Genomic DNA, 21,075 nt, shown 5'->3' with positions numbered 1-21,075 from the left:
TGGCACTGAAGAACTCCCTGCAGCCTCAGTGTGGCTCCTGCAGCATAAGGTGGTCATGCCTGAGCATTACTCTGCCACATGACATCAAAGGCCAGCAACATGGATCTGTGCTGCAGTTTCTGCCATCCCAGGTTTTGGGAAAAGAGGTGGCATCTACCCAGTTACAGTCCCAAACCCAAGGGAACGGCAGCGTGGGAGCTGGCCTGGCACTGCTGATGGGACGAACTGGCCAAGGTGGAGACACCTGGGGAGTGCCTGAGGGACTGGGGGGGACCCCACTCACCCCACAGAGGAACTCCTGACAGACCCAGCCCAAGCTCCAGAGCAGAACAGCCGCCCACCCACTGGGCTGGAGCAAATAAACCTGCCAGTTCCCACAGCCAGCTCAGCTCTCACACCCAGCCGGGTTAATCTGCAGCTCAGACGGTTGCCCACGGGTCACCACGGACAGGAGGCACTGGCACAGGTGGCTCAGCCACCTCCCACTCGAGGAGAGACCATGTTAGCAGCAGGAAAACAGCGTTCAGGGAACAGAGAGGCTTCCTAAAACCTCTGCTTCAAATTCAGCTCGTGTCTTAAAGTGCCTGTGAATGGGATGAGGCACAGGGAGGGGAAAATATCCAGGTGGATTAGGTAACTTTGCCTCATAACTTTAACAGTATAAATGCACAGACACTCAAATTGGAAAAAAACCCAAAACAATTAGAAGATGCAACATTGATCCCACGTCTGAGCCACCAGTGTATAATGATACAAGAGCATTCTGTAGGCAGGTGAATTTCTCACCCCCATTTCCTCTTCTGCTGCCCTGCCCTACCCCCCCCAGCATGGACATTCCCAAAGTCCCCACACACCTGGGGACTCCGGGACCACTGGACCTACTGCTGTCTCTGAGACACAGGTGTTCTCTGGGAAGTTCTGCAGAAAACTTGACCATTTTACCTATTTTTGTAATAATAATAATAATAATAATAATAATAATAATAATAATAATAATAATAATAATAATACTGTAAAAGGTCAGTTTTTTATTAGGCTTCATGGTAAGATTAGGAAGCAAAGACAGACCAGTAATTAAATCCTTCTGCTGTCAGGGATAGAACTATTCCAAGAGACAGCAATGCTGTGAGGAAAGGGCACGATAAAGAAATTAAGTTGGGCAAATATCCTATTCCAAACCAGAATTTGCTCATGGGGGAAAATAAACAACAGATTTGGAACTGTCAGCATAAAGCTCCAGAGGCCACCAGCAAGACCTGTGCAAATGGTGAGGTCCTAAACCTGCCTGAGTATAAAATTTTTGTCTGAGACAACCACAGGAATATCTCTACCCATTAGAAAAAAACCTGTTATGTGACAAAACCTTACACAAAGGTACGTTTTTCAAGGAGACCAAACGACACGTCTCCATCATTGATGCTTTGAGAAGAATGGGGCATGTTAAAAAAACCCCTAAATGGCAACCAGTGAGACAAATGTTGATAATTCAAAAGGTTTGGAGAGGTATGATTTATGCCAGTCAAAAAGTATAGACACTCTCCAGCACTAGCAACATTTCTACTGAAGGAAGCCAAGTTTTTTGTATAATCACCGAAATAAGCCATGAATTACCAGATCATACCAGGCTGTGGCTGCATCCCTCACGAGAGCACCCCCTCCACTGCTGGGAAGAGCTGCTTTGGAAATAGCTTTAGGAAATGCAGGGTTTGGAGTGAGATTTGACCCCTGAAAATGCATAAGAGTTACTGTTTGGAGGTAACTCAGAGACAGGCTTTGCTGCTGAAGGTGGACCTCCTGGTTGGGTGCCTGCACTGAACTGTATTAACACTGTATTTGCACATCTCATCGAGCAGCACCACTGAGGATTCAGAGACAACTGGCACCAGGCTAAGGGGTCTCTTTCTAACCTTTTAGAAAGGAGGTGCTGAATAATAACACAAAATTATTAACAAACTACTGGATTTTTACAGATCAAGACAGCACATTGATATCAATGCAAGGCTTCAGGCTGATGCTGTGAAGCCACAATGGAAGACTTAAACTCAGCCAAGACGTGCCAATGTGTGTTCCATGACTGTCCTCGAGGCTGTTAGGCCAAATACCCATTGTCCCACTCCTAAATCTCTCAAGTTGCAGCTTAACAGTTTCAAACAGCTCAAACTCGCTACAGGTATCACAGAATCACAGGAGTGGTTTGGGTTGCAAGGGACCTTAAAGTTTATCTTGTTCCACTGGAGCAGGTTGCTCCAAGCCCCGCCCAACCTGGCCTTGGACACTTCCAGGGATGGGGCAGCCACAGCTTCTCTGGGCAACCTGTATGAGCTGGAGCAGAGCACAGGGAAGGGGTGGGATGAGGCAAGGGCTTTTTGGCAGAGTCCAACTCTCACCTGCTGGCTGGCCAGCACTGGCGGCGGCGGCTGCCCCAGCGGGAGGGAGGCGACCGTGGTGGGCTGGACAACCGGGAACGGCATCGCCGGCTCCTGGTAGTGCTGGGGCACCACGGCGGGCGCCGCGGGGAGGACAGGCTGTGGAGAGAGAGCACGGCATCAGGGAGGGCACCGCCACCTCAGGGGCTCTGCAACCGCTCCGCACGAACACAGCCGCGCACAATCCGTCCGCTCGGTACTTGGCTCAAAACAGAGGGGAGAAAACTTCTCTGCAAGGAATGGAAATCTAAAAATGTGGAAAAAAGTCAGCAAATGCCAAATAAATTAATGAAACCACACCGTATTTCTTTCTGGAAGCAAGGGTGCAGACCAGTAAAACCAGTGGAAGCACAGTGAGCGGAAACAGACCAGCAACAACAACCGGGTAACGGTTTTATCTTTACAAATTTATCTTCAAATTTATCTTCACAAAGTTTTTTCTAATTTTGTAATCTTCATCTTCCAAAAAAGCAGGTAATTTACTGGAAATGGATGCCAGGAAAATAAATGGAGAAATGAGAAACAAATTAAAACCACAGTTGAAGTGGAAAAAAATTAAAATAGAAATTCAGATCAGGTTTTAACAACATCAGGTCTCTACAACTTCAGCTCAAACAAAACAGATAAATTATAAATAAACAGTATGTCAGACTGAGGTTCATAGGCCTAAAAAACCCCTGCTGCAGCTCCAGTTATGTGCTTGTCAACTTGGTCAATAGTACCCAGTTAAATACAGCAATTCTTCTTTTTTTTTTTTTTAATTGGAAAACAGAAGGTTTTTCATCAGACTTTGTTTCCTGTGTTTTTTGAGATTTACCAGACTCAGAACTCTTAACCTAAATTATCACAGGAAGAAAAAAAACATGGTAGACCCATCAGAAAATAAAAAGTTAGATGAAATATTTTGCTTGTTGAATGAAGGATGTTGTCTTTTAAAACCCTCAATCAACAAGTTTAGGTTAAAATTACTGGAACCTATCAACAGAAAGAATGACAGAATGTGCTGCACAGCTTGACTTGATAATAAATTCTGCTCAAGGTGTGCCTTTGGAGTGCTACATTTAGAAGGGTTCATTTGGTGCTTCGGGTGAAAAAGAAATGAGGAAGGATTCATCCCATCCATTCCAGGAGATGTGTGCCCATAGGAAAAGTGCTTTCCACAGTAGAGGGAGCTGGCTACAGATGCCAAGGATGAATTTTTTACCTTCAAGTGAACATAGCTGATGCATTTCCAAAATACAGTTTGGATTTTCTTGGCAACGTTTTGGAAAAATATATGGTAAAATCAGGGGAAATGAGGCACTTCCCAAGTGTGTAGGGTAAATCTGGAAAAAAACACTGTTTCTGGATTTAATTTTTTCTTCTCTTGATGCCTCTGGATTTTTTAGATTTTTAGCTTTTTGTAGATTTTAGAAGTAGTTGTGTAATGAATGTAGGTTTTAATGTACCTGTATAATTTGTCACCTTTTAGCACAGTAGTTTACACCTAACCCTTTTACCCCATTTCATATCAAACTTTCTAAATCCCTTTAGTTTGTTTAGACTTCTCTCAAGGCAGGCCTTCATTCTGTTTAAGAATGTTGCACTCCAGGCCTCTAGAACAAGATACACCATAGTCAAAGCAACCTTCAAATCCTTAACCTTGGAGGAGCTCCAAGAGACTGTACGTGCTGTGATGAAGAGGAAGATGAGGAAGAAGGGGTCCTGAGGGACCCCTGACTCAAGTTCCAGAGGGGTATGCTGGGGGCAGAACTGGGAAGGATCTGGGGGGCGGATAGATCTGGGATTGGATGGACAACACCATAAATTGTGGAACCCCTGGACACATGGCACAAACGTCTCTGTACTCCTGGTGGTTGAAGGCCTTCATTAAAGAACCAGCTCTATATCTTATCTCTACTAATAATTGCCTGGGGAGTCTATTTTTTTGCTCCCGTGATCTTTAAGGTATCGCTCTTAAGACCAAGAGGATGCAACCAACAAAAAAATGAAGTACCACGTCATCACTGTCATTTTTACTGCTTGGGGTGCTCTGCTAGCTGGGATGGGACCATGGAGGCTTCTCACAGAGGAGTCACGGGATGGTTCAGATTGGTAGGGACCACTGAGGTCATCCAGTCCAATCTCCCTGCTCAAGCAGGTTTCCCATGAGCATGTTACTCAGGATTCTGCTCAGAGAGGCTTTGAGTATCTCCAGGGAAGGAGACTCCACCACCTCCCTGGGCAGCCGGTGCCAATGCTCCTTGATTCCTGGCCATCAGAGGATTCAGAAGGCAGAATGTTTTCTGCAACCCTTGTAGGTCTCATGGGGGAAGAACTGGTCTTTTGGCCAATTCTGACTTGTAAAGATTCCCAAACCAGAGCAGGTCTGAACACCTGCCACAGGGCCCCCTGCTCTGGGGAAGGGGCTGGAACGCAGCATTTTCTGGGAGTCAGTTAACTGGGGAGTGAGAACTTCCAGCAGGCATTGAGGTTTCTGACATGGTCTGGTCTTGGCCAGTCCAAAATGAGCGGTCTGGGCGTGTCTGAGGAGACTGGTGAGGACACATGAGCTCTGCAGAGCCTGCAGGACCCCAGTGCCACTGGAGGCCACGCGCCCGCTTCCTCTTCTCTCCCCCGCAGATCCACGTCTTCCTCTCCCGGTTCCCGGGGAAGGGGTGTGGCACTGGGAGTCACAGCCACGACAGGGTCACTGCGGCAGCAAGACACAGTGTAAGGGTGGCCTGTCACATGTGAGGGGCACAGAGGCTGGATTGGGACACAGTCCTCCACAGCTCCCCAGGGACACAACGCGCTCGCCGGGAGCCTCTCGCTGGAAGCACTCAGAGATCTCTGTTCACTTGCGTATGTTTGTCCTTGCACCAGCAATTCCAAGAAGCACTTTTGGCCAATGTCATAATGGGAGCAAGCAGGAACATCTGACAGGGCTGCCACTGCCTGGTGTTGGAGCCCCAGTAAGGGACATACATAGCTGACTCCACACAAGGTCAAACCCACACCAAGAGCCCCAAAGGCAGGGACTGGATGACCCTGTAACCCTTGTCAGAGCTGGAAGGAACACCAGAGCCAGGGGGCTCTTGGAGCAGAAACACGGGACTACACCAACAGTGAGCAAAACAAACCAGTTTGCAACCACGTGCAGCAGATTAAAAGTAAACACAGAATCATGGAATCACCGTGTTTGGTTTGGAAGGGAACTTACAAACAACCTCATCCCAACCCCTGCCATGGGCAGAGACACCTTCCACTAGCCCAGGTTGCTCCAAGCCCCGTCCAACCTGGCCTTCAACACTTCCAGGGATGGGGCAGCCACAGCTTCTCTAGGCAACCTGTGCTAGGGCCTCATCACCCTCACAGAGAAGAATTTCTTCCCAATATCCCATCTAACCCTGCCCTCTGGCAGTTTAAAGCCATTTTCCCTTGTCCTGTCATTCCAGGCCCTTGTCCAAAGTCCCTCCACAGCTCTCTTGGAGCCCCTTTAGGCACCGGAAGGGGCTCCAGGGCTTCCCTAAAGCCTTCTCTCCTCCAGGCTGAACACCTCCAGCTCTCCCAGCCTGTGTCCAGAGCAGAGGGGCACCAGACCTTGGAGCATCTTCATGGCCTCCTCTGGAACTGCTCCAACAGGTCCATGTCCTTCTTGTGTTTTGTGGCAAAGTCACTAATGGATTTCAGCATCAACAGATTGATAAGGAACTTTTTTACTGAAAGCATGACAGCTGCCAGTGAAGCAGGATGGTAAATACCACGACTCAGGCACCATCACCCATTTCACATCCACCAGAAATGTATCACTGAGCAGGTCACCACCCACAGAGACAAGTGAGGAACACACAAAGAGAGTCCCGGAATCCACACCCTCCAGAAACAAGAATATAAATGGCAATACTAAATATGACCCAGGATACAAAATGATCTGAAAAAAAAAAGCTTTAGACTTACTGCTGAGGGCTGCTGGTAGTGCCCGAGCTGGGGCAGGCTGTGGGGCACGGGCTGGCTCTCGCTCAGGGGGGGGCTGTACACCCGCTGGATGGCCGGGGGCACTGCATCGGGCAGGGACGAGTAGATGACACTTTGCTGGCTGCTCTGGGAGTCAGAATAAACAGTGGAGCCCTGGCCGCTGTCAAAAGTGCTGTCAGCTGAAAGAACAGTTAATTTTTATTAAAAGCCCAACAACTCCAAACGTTCAAGTGACGACTTTAGAGCAAGGTCACCATGGTTTATGCAATTAGCGTTTTTACTACCCTGGCCCTTTTGTTATATAAATAAATTATACAACACAAATGTTATTTTCTGCAAAAGGCACATACTGCTTCTCTTAAGCCAAAAGGCATCCCCATGGATTTCTGTGCACAGTGATATTTTAGGCACATTAATATTTCCTTTAAAGGGCATAAGGTTGACATTAAGAATTGCAGACGTTTATAGATTCTGTAGGATGAAAGGAGAGGTAATCCCAATTGTCATGTTCAGAGCAGATCATGGGGTCTTTTAGAGTTCCATCTCCCAGAGATGCACTGACTTTTAACACCTTTTTTACTAGCAACACTGAAAATCACAAATTTCTTTATGCTGTATGACTTATTAGTCCAGCAAGTCACGCCCCGCTTGCGTGTAGAGCAGTACCTCAAGCTGAAGGTCAGACACAAAACCACATGCAGGTTTCAGTGAGTTAAGAGCACACACTCTGGGAGTTTCTCATGGAGCATTTGCCCAGTGAACCTGTGGAATTGCACAGCTACATGCACTGGGAGAACACCAGGTCCTTTGTCCAGGGGAAATATTGGTATTACTGATTTAAAAATGTTTCTTCACGACTTTTAAAGCCTGTAAAGTACAGGTTCCCAGCTCTTCTTGAGCATAAGCTACTGCTTTCTTCACTTGAGAAAGGAAATGAGATAATCAGACTGCAGCTGGATGTATCCAAAGGACAAACAGCTTCTAAGAGATTAAAAATTAAAAAATGAAAGAAAACTGCAACGCAAGTTACAGCTCAGCTTAAACACCATTTCTTTTTCCAACACTTTCCATCATCTCTTTTTTCCATATTCTAAATGAGGTTTTACTTATTTGGCTTTAAATAAAAAATTATTTTTTAATAGCACCAGAGATGACATTTCTCTTCAGTACTTACAAACTATTCTCCCAACTGTTTGGATCTTTTTCTAAAATTAAACTCCCCTCTCTATTTATTCAGTTCATTTCTGAAGAGCCAACACAGCTCTCTCTCCCGATGGGAATTCTGCTGCATAAACACTTCCATTTTATTACAAACAATTATTCAGGACCTCAAAGGGGAAAAAAAAAGTATGACAGTCAAGTGCTAAGGTAAAAGCTGTGAGTCAGCCTCAGGATTTTATAGAACAACACACATTAAGTTATTAATTTCCATTTTTACATTTGACCTCAGATTACATGAACAGGTGGCACTCTAATTTATAGATGTCTTATGCTAAGAAAATTTTCAAATACTCTGATAGCACATTGTCAGATAACACCAAGTGTTGGTTAAAAGTTGAGGAGGAATAGGAAATAAATTGGGGGGGTTATATTTAGTATAAAATTCTGCCAACTCATGTCCAGCAGAATCATGGGAAGCACAAATTGCCTTGTTGCACCACTGGAAACAAAAAGAGTCATAACTGCAGTGTTCCTCAAAGGAATTAGCATGAAATAAATATATGATCCAAAAAAATGAAATGAGCTCAATTTAGATTCAAATAAAAAGCTTTGTGAATACAGCAATATTGTGAGTGTTATGCAAATGTGGTCAAATATCTTGTAAAGACATTTTCCCTGTAGAGACAAATATCTTGTAAAGACATTTTCCCTGCATGGATATTTGAGAATTCAAAGTAGACCTCTGTGTAGCCCTTTATACAATACCTGAATTAAAGCAGCAGCTGTGTCTTTGCTAAAGTTAATGCATCTTTAACTCAAATGTGCTTAAATACAAGCCCAGAACAGTAAAACAGAAACATTATGATAATTGTTTTGTAGGAAAATATGCGTATCGGATTTTATCAGAAAAATTGGCTAGGAAAAAGGAAAAGAACTCTCACAAAATTTCAAATCTTCCAAGCAAAAAATCATAGAATCACAGAATGGTTTGGGCTGAAAGGGACTTTAAAGCTCATTTTGTTCCACCTCCTGCCATGGGCAGGGACACCTTCCACTAGACCAGGGTGCTCCAAGCCCCGTCCAACCTGGCCTTGGACACTTCCAGGGATGAGGCAAAAATACCTGGCAATGTTTCCTTCAAGATGGTTAAAAGTACAAACAGATTTAGATTTCAGTACCAGAGCTCGAGTCAGTAACAAAGGTTAATTTTAGCAGCCAGAGTCAGGGCAGAGTTACTTTAGGAAAATAAAAGCACTCCCCCTTCCCTGTGCTGTGCTGTTTGCTGGGGGTAAGTCTGACACTCAGAATCCAAATGAAGAAACAACAAGCTCTGCAAGCCAAACCAGGGAGTTTCTTAGCCAGACATAGACCAAAATCAGTGCTTGGAATTAAACCAGGAGGCGCCCTTGAAATAGCCCCAGGATCAGCCCCAGCTGAATATCAAGGGCTGGCAGATCAGTGACCCCCTACTCTGATCTGCCACGGGGGAGCTCAAACAGGCCCTGGCTTCAGGGCCATGAGCTCAGGGCAAAAGAGAGCATGGGGGAACAGAGTTAACCTCTGACCATGATCCAAAGATCCAACAGCAATTACAATGTCAGCCCACAGCTCTGGTGCTCCCAAGACCCCTGACCAAAACACAGCTGGTATTTCTCATAAAACAGGGAAATCTTAAATTACATCACGTAACATCCAGAGATGGATTTTTCTTCCTACCACAGACCTTTGCACAGCATCACAAAAAACTGCGAGACATCAGGAGTCACTTGAAAACACAAGAGCCTGCCATGCCTTGGTTTCAATAAGGTCTGGTTTGCAATGAATATCTCCACAAGGCCAACATCATTTGAAAGAGCCACCAGTTGCTCTGACCAGTTTGAATCATACACATTCATAGAATCCCAAGTTGGAAGGAACCCACAAGGATCAGCAATCAGTTTGGTGCCAATTCAACTTCTGCAGGCTCTGAAATCATGTTTTCCACGAACTTGATCCCACCACCTAGCACAGAAAACACGTAGCTTTTGTGTCAAGCAGCATGTTTCCTTGCCTTTTCATTTACAAATACGTTATGGTTTTGGCATTTATTGCTACTGAAGGAATGTTATATAGAGATATCTGTATTATATAGTTTTCTTGAAACTTTAACAGAACATGCTGAGTTGGAAAGGACCAACAAGGATCATCCAGTCCAGCTCCTGGCCCTGCACAGGTCTATCCCTGAGAGCCACACCACATGTCTGAGAGGATCATCCGAACACTCCTTGAGCTCTGGCAGCCTTGGTGCTGTGCCTACTGCCCTAGGGAGCCTCTTTCAAAATTGTGATGTGTCTGTCTGGGACTCTTGCGTTTTTTGAGCTACTGTTCAAACCCACACACATCAGTTCCTCTCTCCCCCAAGCTGGGATCACTGTGGTTTTTTCCCTTGGAGATTCACCACCGTGTGCCCACAAACCACGAGACTTACACGCGACGGAGGTGACGCTGGTGGGCAGGTTCTGCTGGAAGGGGTGCTGGTCCGCCTCCGGCTCCTCCGGCTCCGACAGGATGTGGTGCCCCGTGTGGGACAGGTACGTGACCTGCACCTGCTGCGCCTGCGGCGCCTTCAGCTTCTCCAGGCACTCCGAGTCCCGCCGCTCCTCTGACTGCATCCTCGGCCAGATCCGCTCTCTCCTCCAGAGGATCAGTGCTACTCTGTCCCGTATGGACTTGGCAACTATCTTGAGATCGTTTTCATGGAAAAATCCCGAGTCAATCTACAGAGGAGGCACAGACTTAGCAAGGTCACGCGTGCATGGATGTGCACACGCGCGTCACACACGTGTGTCACTGAAATCTCTTCCTAACAGAGAAAACATCGGTTTGAAACAAAATGAATTTAAATAAATTTATTTCTCACGAGAACAGGAACTCAAGAGCTTGATGGGGTCTTTTTTTAATAAAACTTCTATCCTGAATGCATCAAAAAAACCAGTATGTAATTTCTAAGATCTGAATAGGTATTGGCTCAATTTATTCACCACTTAACATCCATTGTGGAGAGCAAGTTTAATGGCAGATGGGTTCCCTTCTTTTTTTCTTATTAACACTAAAAGAATAGTCAAAACAGGAAAAAGAATCTTTGAACAATGCAACTGGAGTGAATCAAACTACCCCTAAATCTGAATTTATTGCCTTAACCTTTCCAAGCACACGCAGTTTCCCAAATTACTCTGCCTGGCAGCACAGCAATCTCTGAGGGACAAGATGTTAACAGAATTATGTCTCAAATTAACTTCTCTTAAATAGTGAAGTCAGTCAGTATTGATTGACTTTTATAAACAAAAAGCCCATCAGTGAGTCCGATGCAGACTGTTCCCATTTGATGGAAAAGGGGACGAGGTTTCTCAGAACTCAACTGTTCGACAGATGAAATGGAAATTCATCTTTGTGCTATTTGTTCGCATAATCTCCTCCAGCACAGGGTATGAATTTTCAGTTAATAATAACCTACCAGAGCTTTGTCTGCTCTCCCTACATTCTTAACATACATATTCAATGGATTTGGAAGCACTTGTATCCATGGGGGAGATCTAGAGGCTTTCCTGCTTTGCTCTTGCCCAAACATGAGGCAGTTTCACAGCTTAAATTTTCACTGTTTAAAATTAATGGGGGTAAAGTAGCCTAAAACACAGGTTCATTTTAATGAAGATGTGCCACTTTACAGTCACCACCGATTAGGAGAGTTGACTTCAGGTTCCAAACCCACCAGAACACTTCAAGTTCCTTTTAGCCACATCCTTTGGACAGGTGGGATCACCCACCTACCAAAACCACATCAGTAATGATAAATAATTGCCTGTACTCAGGAGGTCTCCTGCATTCTTCTCTTCCACAGCACATAAAACAACAAACTGATGAAAGCACATGGCTTCGGTGTTCCACAACTGATAAGGACTAGAAAAAGACATTTAGGAATAAATGTCCCTCTTTTCTGCCCCTGCAACAGCCTCAAGTGTGAAAGCATTTCAGGACAGTCACTTAGGTAACTATTAATGCAGAACACAGGTTTTAAAATTATTTGGGAAAGGGTATAGTGTCACTGTAGTTTGGGCATGATCCTCGTAAATATACTTTTTATGAGAATCATTTCCTCTTCAAAACAAAACATCACAACTACGGACCAAGCAACCTACAGAACTTCAAAATGCCAGATATTTCCACCAATATTTAAATGCAAAATATAACAGTAGGTAACTGTACCAGAGCCACTTTTAAACTAAATAATTCTGTAACAATACACTGCTGGAAAAATACCGGACCTACTGCAAACTAATGACAAGAAGACAGAGGAGCCTGAATTCCTCCCACTAAATTTGGAGCAGAAGGTGATGATTCCCAGCAGAGCAAGGCAGCATTACCAAAAAGAGTGCCTCCTGAGCAGAACAGGAGTGGTGATGACGACACCGTTAAATGGGAACCCTTGGGATTTAGATTACAACAGCATTTCTGCAAGCACAGGAAAGTTCAGACCTCGGCTCAGAGCTTACTGACTCTGAGCCTCCATGACGCTAGAACAGTGCAGTAAGGGCACCATTGAAATATGAGTTCAAGAACAGTGTAGTGAAATTGGAACACAGATTCTCTAACAAAAGTCCACAAGTTACGAAGACACAGAAACTCACCAAGTTAAACTTATCTGTTAAAAAATCCAAAGCTTATTCCTAACTGGGTGAATCTAGTTTCCTATCAATGTTTGGCGGTACAGCGGCTGACCACAGACCTTCCTCATCTACATTCCTCCTAAGGAACACCACAGAAAAGATGGGAAAAGGAGCTTTGGAGAATTCAGTGCAGAAAGTTTTGTGACTGAACTTCTGAGCTCTTCTAATTTGTTTCAAGCTGCTGCCTGGAACTAAACAGATTCCAAACACATTCGAAGACATTCAACAGCCTACAGAAACTGGCAAAAGAGTTTGCAAAACATAAAAGTGGACCAGACCTTTATGGTCCCTAAGCTATTTGAAATGTTATTTCAGGCATCTGCTTTCACACATGGCAAACAACATGTTTCAGTTATTAGTTCTTCCCTGTTTATTCCTTTCTTGCAGCATTCACTCCAAAATCAATGTGAAGTGCCTAAACTGGACACCTGGAATGGTTCAAGTGGAGTTACTTTACCAGACTTGTTCCTGTTGTCTTTTGAGACTTATGCACTACTTTATATATACACATTTTTGTCAGGAGAAGTTTATTTTACCATTTCTTGTGCAACATCATCAGGAGTTTCCTTCTCCAGATCAAAAGTAAACTCAATGGCTCCATTATCTTTGGGTTTTCCTTTCAGTTTCTTAGGATCTTCTACCCAGAGTCTTAAGGCAATAGAGGATTTCCTACCATGGTCTTCTTCTGCAAGTTCCACTCTTACCCCAGTATCTTCAGCAAAAAAGGCATGGCTTAATAAATCTTTAATTTCATATCTGCAAAGGATATAAAGAAGATTCAAATACTGCAAGTCAAGCAATTTCAGAAAGGTTTGTGACAAGAAATTGCTGTTAAAGGTGGAAACATTTACAGTATGTTTGGTGTCCAACCATAATAAATTTGTGTTCTTTTTGAAAAGACATGGGATTTCCCATGTTACTGAAAATGAAATGAAAGTGAAAAAATGACATTTCCATTTCTCAGAGCTTTAGCAACATTCACACACCACAAGCACATACAGAAATGCAGACTATAGCTTTGCTCAACTTTTCTTGAGTACCTGAGCCTAAGGAGTACTAAAGAAAAGGTTCCCTCTACGGAGTCAGTTGAGGTCCCTAAAAACTGTATTTAGGAAAGACAGGAAGCACTGAGCACTAGAGAAACTGGCAGAGACCAGCAAAAGATCAGGTTTTAAACCTGAAGCTTGAAACAATGCACATCTCCATATCCAGAGGTCACTGAGGCCAACGGGATCTGCTACAACAGCTTGTGATGAATCTACATCGACCTTCACCACACTTGGTGCTCCAGGCAGAACCTTCCAAGGGAAGTGTTATGGACTGCAGAGCCAGAAATTGCTACTGGAACACCCAGGCTCAGGTCCACAGCAATGCCTCCTGACTTATCCTTTGGAGCTGAGAGGCTGAGAGACACCACAGCACTTGTCCTGACATTGTGTGCCAGGGAAGCAGGAAATCATTCATATTTGCATTCCCATTCTGTGCTTTCTCCTGCCCCAGAGAAAATCCACAAAGAACAAAACTCCACAGACAGTTCTGAAATCCCTGCACACACATTACTTAATACAAAACTTGATCACTTGAAACAAACCTTTCTTCCTTATTTTTGCAGATGCACTCCCCAATTATCTCTTTAATTTCAGGATCAGTAACTTTCTCAAAGCTCGCTGGCTTTATACCCTAAAAGGATAGAGAAAAACAATTTAGTTTGAAAAAGAATTGCATTATATCTCTTAATTAAGCATATTTTTCCTACATTGTACAGTTAATTCAACCCTTGGAGTAACTAATGCTTTAAAGTTGTTAGTCTTAATGCAAAACTGAGTTTAAGATTTAGGGTTACCATATTTCTAAGTACCACTGCACTTCAAAAGTACTGCACTAGTTTGCATGAGCTCAGCCACACACAGGGCAAGTATCCCTTTTTCTTTACCATCTTTTGCAAATTTTACCTTTATATCCTGTGGACTCTGAAGTGAATATTCAAGAAACAGCCAGTTTTAAATTTCAAAAATAACCATTTTCTGAAATGACTCCTTTTATGTTTTTGCCTTAACTCTTAAAACACTAAATGAATAAAGACAAATAATCATGTTTTTTCTTCAGTTAACCAGTGCTGAGATTTAATCAAAATACCTTGGAATAGTCCATATTCCTGTTTCTCACAAACCTTTTGCTCTTCTATGACCCAAACACTCTCCAACACCCCAGTTCCCATAAAAAAATAAAAATCAACCCTAATAACAAAGCTGGAAAGCAGGAGAATATAACCAGCAGCTCTCTGTTGCTCTTGAATTTCCCAGGATATTGTTAGAATCCCATTGGGAATGCGTGGTAGAGCAGGTGCAGCCTATAAATCAAGTTAAAACTCTGCCAAATGTTAACATTTTTCTGGGAATAGTTCTAGATTTGGAACAGCAACCTATGAGTGTGGCCTTTCAAGGAGAAAACCCAACTGCTGATTGCAAAAGAAAACCTGGAGAGGCAGAATCCGTGTCCCCACACTGGGAGCTCGGCTCTGTAGGTGCAACAGGGATACTCTGCATTTCTTTAAGGTTAGCTGGGATTGTGTTAAGAAGATGGAGAGGATTTAAAAGGGATACACAAACACATTCCTGGGACAGTCACAGGTCAGCTCTCCCCACTGTCTAGTATTTCAGGACCTAGATCTTAACTCAGCATGATCCACCTCAGGGTACAGAGCCTGGACAAAATAACATATAATATAAAAATAACATATATCTTACCAACATAAGGACAGACTGTAGGAGAAGAGGCATGTGAGCTCTCAGCTAAGTAACAGTCCGTACACTGTGTCATCATTCTGTACAGATATCCAAAATATACCAAAAAAACACCAATGGGGAACACCTGGGCAGTCAGCACAGATGTGGGGCTGTGTGTTCTCAGAACCCAGAGTGATATTTTCTTCTGATTGCAGGCTGTGGACAGGGAGGAAGGGATGTTCCCATAGGAACAGCCGTGGTTTCCAGAGATGCCACCTCAGCACTCTCCTGTCAAAGGATGTCAGAGCAACTACCACCCCCCAGCTGGGACACTGGTAACTCCTTCCATCCACAGAAAGTTTCCTGTGGATGCCTTTCACATTTATATTCAGCTGCAGAAGACACATGGCAACACAAGAAGTTATCCTTTATCTGTGACATCCAGCTTTAAATCACAAGAGAATTGATTCCCTTTTAAAAACGCATCAACATCACCTACTAAACCAAGATGTACATATGGATGAAAATTTGACAAAATTAGTTTGAGAAGAGATTATTCAGTTAGATCCTACCACTTAAGGACCCAAGTATTTCCAATGAAGTCAATAAGCAGAACAAAAAGGAAACACAGTTTCCTTTATCTAAAAAACCCAGAATGTGATTAAGCACATAACTGAATGGGAATTGGACATTTAACTCCATTCAAATCCTTTTAAAGTTTCACCCTGAAATAACAGTAAATAACAGCTCATGCAGTGGCAGATAAGGAGCCCTGCAGAGTTGATTTTTGGCTCATCCAATGCTGCCTTGAATTAAAAAAAAAAAAAAAAAGTATTTCAAAGATCGTCTGCAAGTAATTCACTGAATTAAGTCTTGAATAAAATTTATGGGTGAATTTCAGTGAGGGGCTGGCAGCTCTCTGAGAATTTCTGAATATTCTGGCATCAGATTATACTTTTATGTTTTTATGAACATTCTGTTGCCATTCAAACCTCAGATTCTACTCCAAACTTTATTTAATTAATTAATTTCAGGTCAACCACCACTCCCTTTTTGTCTTAAAACTCTATAGAGTGAAATATGTAATTCATAAATTTTGGAAAAAAAGTAATAAATACAGAATAGTCACACAAGACTCAGCTCCCCAATTTTGCCTCAGCAGAAAGTTGTGGGGAACCAAAAACCCCCATTCTTGTGGGAACAAACCAAACTGATCTGTACACATGGTTGGCTGCCTGTGACCCACTAAAAAGAATTATTTTCTTAAACAAACCTAAATCTTACCTATGAGATGAGGGCTCAAATTTTGTATATTAGAAAAACCTGTCAAAAGGCATGGGAGTGCCCAGCCTGCAAAACCAAGACTGACTCCAGTGTGCCAAGGGGAGCACTTAAGAGAGCTCTCATACCTGAGTTAGAAATAAAAAACAACAAAGCACCACCAAAAGTCAGTTCTAGCAGGACTCCTCTGTGTCCTAATTCACCCTAAAGCTACAGGAGCATAGTGTGTTCTCCAAGGAGGAGCTGGAATAAGTTCTTGGTAATTCAAAACAGAAAGCAGGATAAATCTCTACTTGCAGCTACCTAGACAAATATATTGCTCGCATGTTTACACACTCAAGGGAACCTGCCAGCTGCTTTTTACAATTTTTATAAGCACTTGATGGGTATCTCAACACAAAGTGAACATATGAGAGGCACAAATACCATGAGGCATATCACAGTTTCTCCCAACTTCATTTTCTTTCGCAGAGTTCACAAGCAATCTCCAGGTATGTGGTTCAGCTTGAACTTTGACATGACTGGGATGGAGCAGGGAGGGAGGGACACGCTGAGCATCTAGAAATTAGGTTTGCCTGAAAACAGCCCTTTTAGCAAATCCCTAATGACTGATTTCCAATACTGACCTTACAAATCGCTTTCACAAAAAAAAAAAAAAGCAACTCTTCCAACAACACTTTACTTTCACCATCTTCTGAAGGAACACCGACTCCTCCTCAAACATCCATTGTGTTCATGTGCCGAACAGCTAAGCTACGAATAGATGAGTAAAACAAACAAGGAGAGTGAAGTACTGAAAAAAGCTGCTTTGCCAAAGTGTTTTCACCCTGCCCATATGGTTTAGGATGCTTTTGTTCCTTACTCTTCATTAAACTCTCCAAGGCCTTCTCACTGGGATGCTGCAAACCCTCCTGGCGGCACGGTGCCTCCCAGTAATGAAGGGGGCTTCTATTTGCCACCAAAGGACTCATCTCATTCATTTAAACAAAAGCCATCTGTCTTCTCCGAGCATTCCCAAGGAATAATGGCACCAAAACTCAAAGTATATTAGCTAAGAAATTATCCAGGACAGTTTGAAAGCTGTACAGCCTCTTGTAAACTAAAGTAAACTTAACCCCACCACACGTGAAACGCAGGGCTAGCTGGGGGGCACAAGGGGAATAAGAATAATGTCATACAAATCCTTCAAATGTTAAAATATACATACACATATATAATCCAAGAGTAAAATGAGAGATCAAATAATTTCCCTTTTTAGAACTTCTCTGTCTCAAACAGGATAACTTATTCTGAATCCCTCACCACCACTTAACTCCTGTCCCCTTCTTTCTGAAGCAATTGGATTTGCAATCCATTGCCCCCCAGTATAAGGTAGCTGAGTCTACAGCCAGGCACTGTATAGGACACTAAAGTTGCAACCTCCATGCTGGGGGAAAAAACGTGCTGCTTGTTTTCCAGAGGTCTAAAAACAGCCACGTGCCATTTTCCATCAGCAGAGTACACTTTGGGACAGCAACACATGATGCTTTGTACACAGCAAACGCCAGCCAAGTCACCGGTATGACTGACCCACGTCAGTCAGGAATTTCTCCAGGGGCTTTCCCGTCCCCCAGAAGGTGCCCTTTCACCCTAGAGACAGCCTGCTCTGGGCTAACACTCCACCTTCTACCTGAAGAGAAATCTCTAGTCTCATGTCATTCCTAAAAAAAGGAGAAAAAACCTTCTACCAAAAAGGTTGAAGACGTGTTTCCAACTGAAACTGCACCCTGAAGTCACTGAAATGAAGGTAAAGCTCTTAATTTTACCGGGATTTTGTTCCATGACGTTAACTATGTGCAATTATAAACTCATCTGTTTCACTCCCATCTTAATGTGAATCTAAGAGGATTACCTGCAGACCTAAGAAGATCTCCAAACCCCACAAGAAGTCCATGCAGTGGCACTCACAGCATTATTTGCCTGTTGTCACTGTGCCACAGCCACAGCATTTACTCTGTCTCTGTGAGCAATATGGCATTACAGTCTGTGAGTGCTGAGAAAACCTCCAGTACATGGACAAAATCAAACAATATGAAACCTTTACATGCAAACCAGAAGACTATAACCGTGTGGGTTGTTTTGAAGCACAGGTTTGTGCTGCTAAATCCAAGGAGGTGGCCGGAAACTCGTGGGAGATGCAGCTGCTCTGCTGTGCATTCTGCAGCACAGCCCTAAGAAAACACTGGGCTGGGAAGGTCACGGACGCTGATGTTTCATCACTGTTGTCTACATCAGAATCACTTGGCAGAATGATTAAACACAAAAAAAAACTGAGTAAGAAAAACCATCAAGTTATGCATGAAAAATGAGATTATGGCATCAGAACGAAGGGCGCTGCAAATATGCTGACCAGGAAATCACTTCAAAGTGAACTGTGGTAAATGTGGCTTGGCTCCACTGCTTGAGAAAGATGTATTTTCTATTTATGGTACATATCCTTTTTTTGTAATGTTTATACTCCATCATTCAGGCTGAAAGGGCACAGGGAGGTGACAAGTCAGAACAAGCATGTCTTGTCTGGCAGAGAAAGAAGCCCCTCTACACATTTCCAAACGTGACCACCACTACCGTGGACATTTACATACATACAGCCACACACAGGGGAAAACAGGAGTGCAAAACCTAAAACAGCAATTAAGCCACGACAATATGGTCAGGCAGAATAGGTCACTGAAATAAATTAAGCATAATAATTTTACACTAAAGACGTGAATGTGGCGTATCCTGAAATAACAATGTCTCAGAAAGGTATGGTTGGTATTTTCTACACCAATAAGGATTACCAACATGTGTGACTTGGACAGCCAGGACTTCAGATGTATCTTACACGCCAGTAGCAGGTAAGGGTCTGGTAGAGTGTTAGGACACAGAGTAGGAACTATTAAAAAAGATATTATAGTGGCAACTCTCAAATCATCCCTGGCCTGTGCTGGGCAGTGGAGGGAACAGCCCAGTGGGACACAACAGGAGGTTGGAGGTAGTCTAAAGATTCTGTTGGTTATTGCTCCTTGATACAAACTCTAGCCAGCAATTCCAACCCCTTTTGATTCTATCAGCACCTCCAGGGGCTGGTACTGCCACGCTGAGCCCAAGACAGGAAAGGAGAGTTATTTTATTTTATACTTTTTTTAAAAAAGCATCAGGCAGCCAGACACAGCAATCAAATTTTTACAATGCATTAACCCTCAATTTAAAACTCTAAAAATAGCGTCTACATTTCTGGTACAAAAAAAACCCCAGCGTCACAAAAAAGTAAGGAAATTTCTCCCTGAGAAGCTGCAGCACTCAGGGGTCTCTGCATCCTCTCCATTCAAGAAGGTCAGAGCCACCTTCTGCTCCAGTGAGAGCCCCAAACCTAACCTAATACTGGAAGAAAACAGTCTAATTCAGCCTCTTGGGTTTAGTCTACACTCCTTTTCTAGACTATATTTCAGCCTATAAACCCCAGGGCTCACACAAGCTGCTGCACGACCAACCCTAACTCTTCATCCAAGTGATTTTTGAATTATTGTCTGTATGTGGGCACTGCCCCCACTCAGGGCAGACCTCACTGCATGGTGCTAGCTCAAGACTCCACACCCCAGACTTCTACACCTCCTCCTCCTCCACATCCCTCGTCCCCCAGCCCCTGCGGCGCCGCGGGGCGACTCACGTGGGTCGAAGCAGGGTCCCTTGCTGCCACCAGCTCTCCTGTGGATGCAGCTCCTCTAGAGAAGCTGTTGAGCCCACCAGAAGGTTCCTCCTGGGACAGAGCATCTCCCCCAGGACACGAGGCTCCTCCTGCACCCTCACCCCAGAGGTCCACCCCCTGCTCCTCCTTCCTGGCTGACAGTTTGTGCAGCTCATGGCATTTGACAGGGCTTTCTCCACTCCACAGGGAGCTGGTTAACCCTTTCCTTGGAACACCAGTCATGCCAATTTTGCCATCTAAGGAATCCTACTGCCTTCGCTCCCACTGCTACTGCCCCAAATTCAGCTGAAAACCACAGTAAATGCACCCTCCACGCCAGAACCTGACATTTTTGGCTTCAGTGTTTCCTGTCAGACAGTTCTGCTTCAAAGATACCCGCTGCAGTGACCTTTCAACAGCTTCTCTACAATCACTTGTTCTTCAGACAACCATCATCTCCCATCTCTCTAAAGTTGCCATTACAAGGCCAGTTTTTCGAAGTTGTAATAATTTACCATCTAATCCTCAGCTGTGCAAAGGTTACTGTCACAGAAAACGAGCTGGCTCAGGCTTCCATCAGTGTTTAAAAAAAAAGGCTACTTAAGTCTGCAAATTGAAATATAACATCTAATTAGGAATCCTCTGATTAATCATTATTCTTCGCCATCTTGGATATTGTTTTGATAAGTAAGGCTTAGGAGCCTTGCAAAGTCTTAATTACCAATATTCCAGATGCCTAAGAGGTGTACACATTGCTTCTCTGGGTACACGGAGCAGTGAGAGATTGATGTTCTCCGTGGCTCCAGATGCACAAATACATTCCCAGTAACAACAGCTGAGCATGGCTGATATCGGGTACCAGACTGGTATCACATGCAGGAGACAAGGCTCCAGAGCCTAAAATTAGAAGAGCCTCCTGCAGCCACCCTGCGAAGCTCTAGAGTCCAAGCAGGTGTCCCCTAAGCTGCACACACAGGTGGCATTTAGAGCACATCTGAAGGACCACACACCAAAACAGAACCAATAACCCTTGTGCCAAAGGCAGTAACACTGCGATAAAGCACCACAATGTGGAACAATTGCCTACAGAATCATGGAATGGTTTGGGTTGG

At 43.8% G+C, this 21,075-nt stretch overlaps 1 protein-coding gene across 8 annotated transcripts in view; it reads right to left on the bottom strand.

The window, feature by feature from the left end:
* The window catches only part of WNK2 (WNK lysine deficient protein kinase 2), a 120,432-nt gene that overhangs the window by 50,075 nt on the left and 49,282 nt on the right, over positions 1-21,075 (bottom strand). For all 8 annotated transcript variants that reach the window (XM_027664935.1, XM_027664940.1, XM_027664941.1 and 5 more), the window contains exons 5-9: positions 13,839-13,927; positions 12,784-13,003; positions 10,012-10,300; positions 6,366-6,562; positions 2,388-2,525 (exon numbers count right to left, since the gene is read on the bottom strand). In XM_027664935.1, coding sequence (XP_027520736.1) covers positions 2,388-2,525; positions 6,366-6,562; positions 10,012-10,300; positions 12,784-13,003; positions 13,839-13,927 — 933 coding nt within the window. The remainder of the gene's footprint in view (positions 1-2,387; positions 2,526-6,365; positions 6,563-10,011; positions 10,301-12,783; positions 13,004-13,838; positions 13,928-21,075) is intronic.

The sequence above is a fragment of the Corapipo altera genome, unplaced genomic scaffold, assembly GCF_003945725.1.
Source record: "Corapipo altera isolate COAL_440 unplaced genomic scaffold, ASM394572v1 124, whole genome shotgun sequence".
NCBI classification, from domain to species: domain Eukaryota; kingdom Metazoa; phylum Chordata; class Aves; order Passeriformes; family Pipridae; genus Corapipo; species Corapipo altera.
Note: the sequence above shows the minus strand (reverse complement) of the source record. Positions and strands in the feature narration are given on the sequence as shown.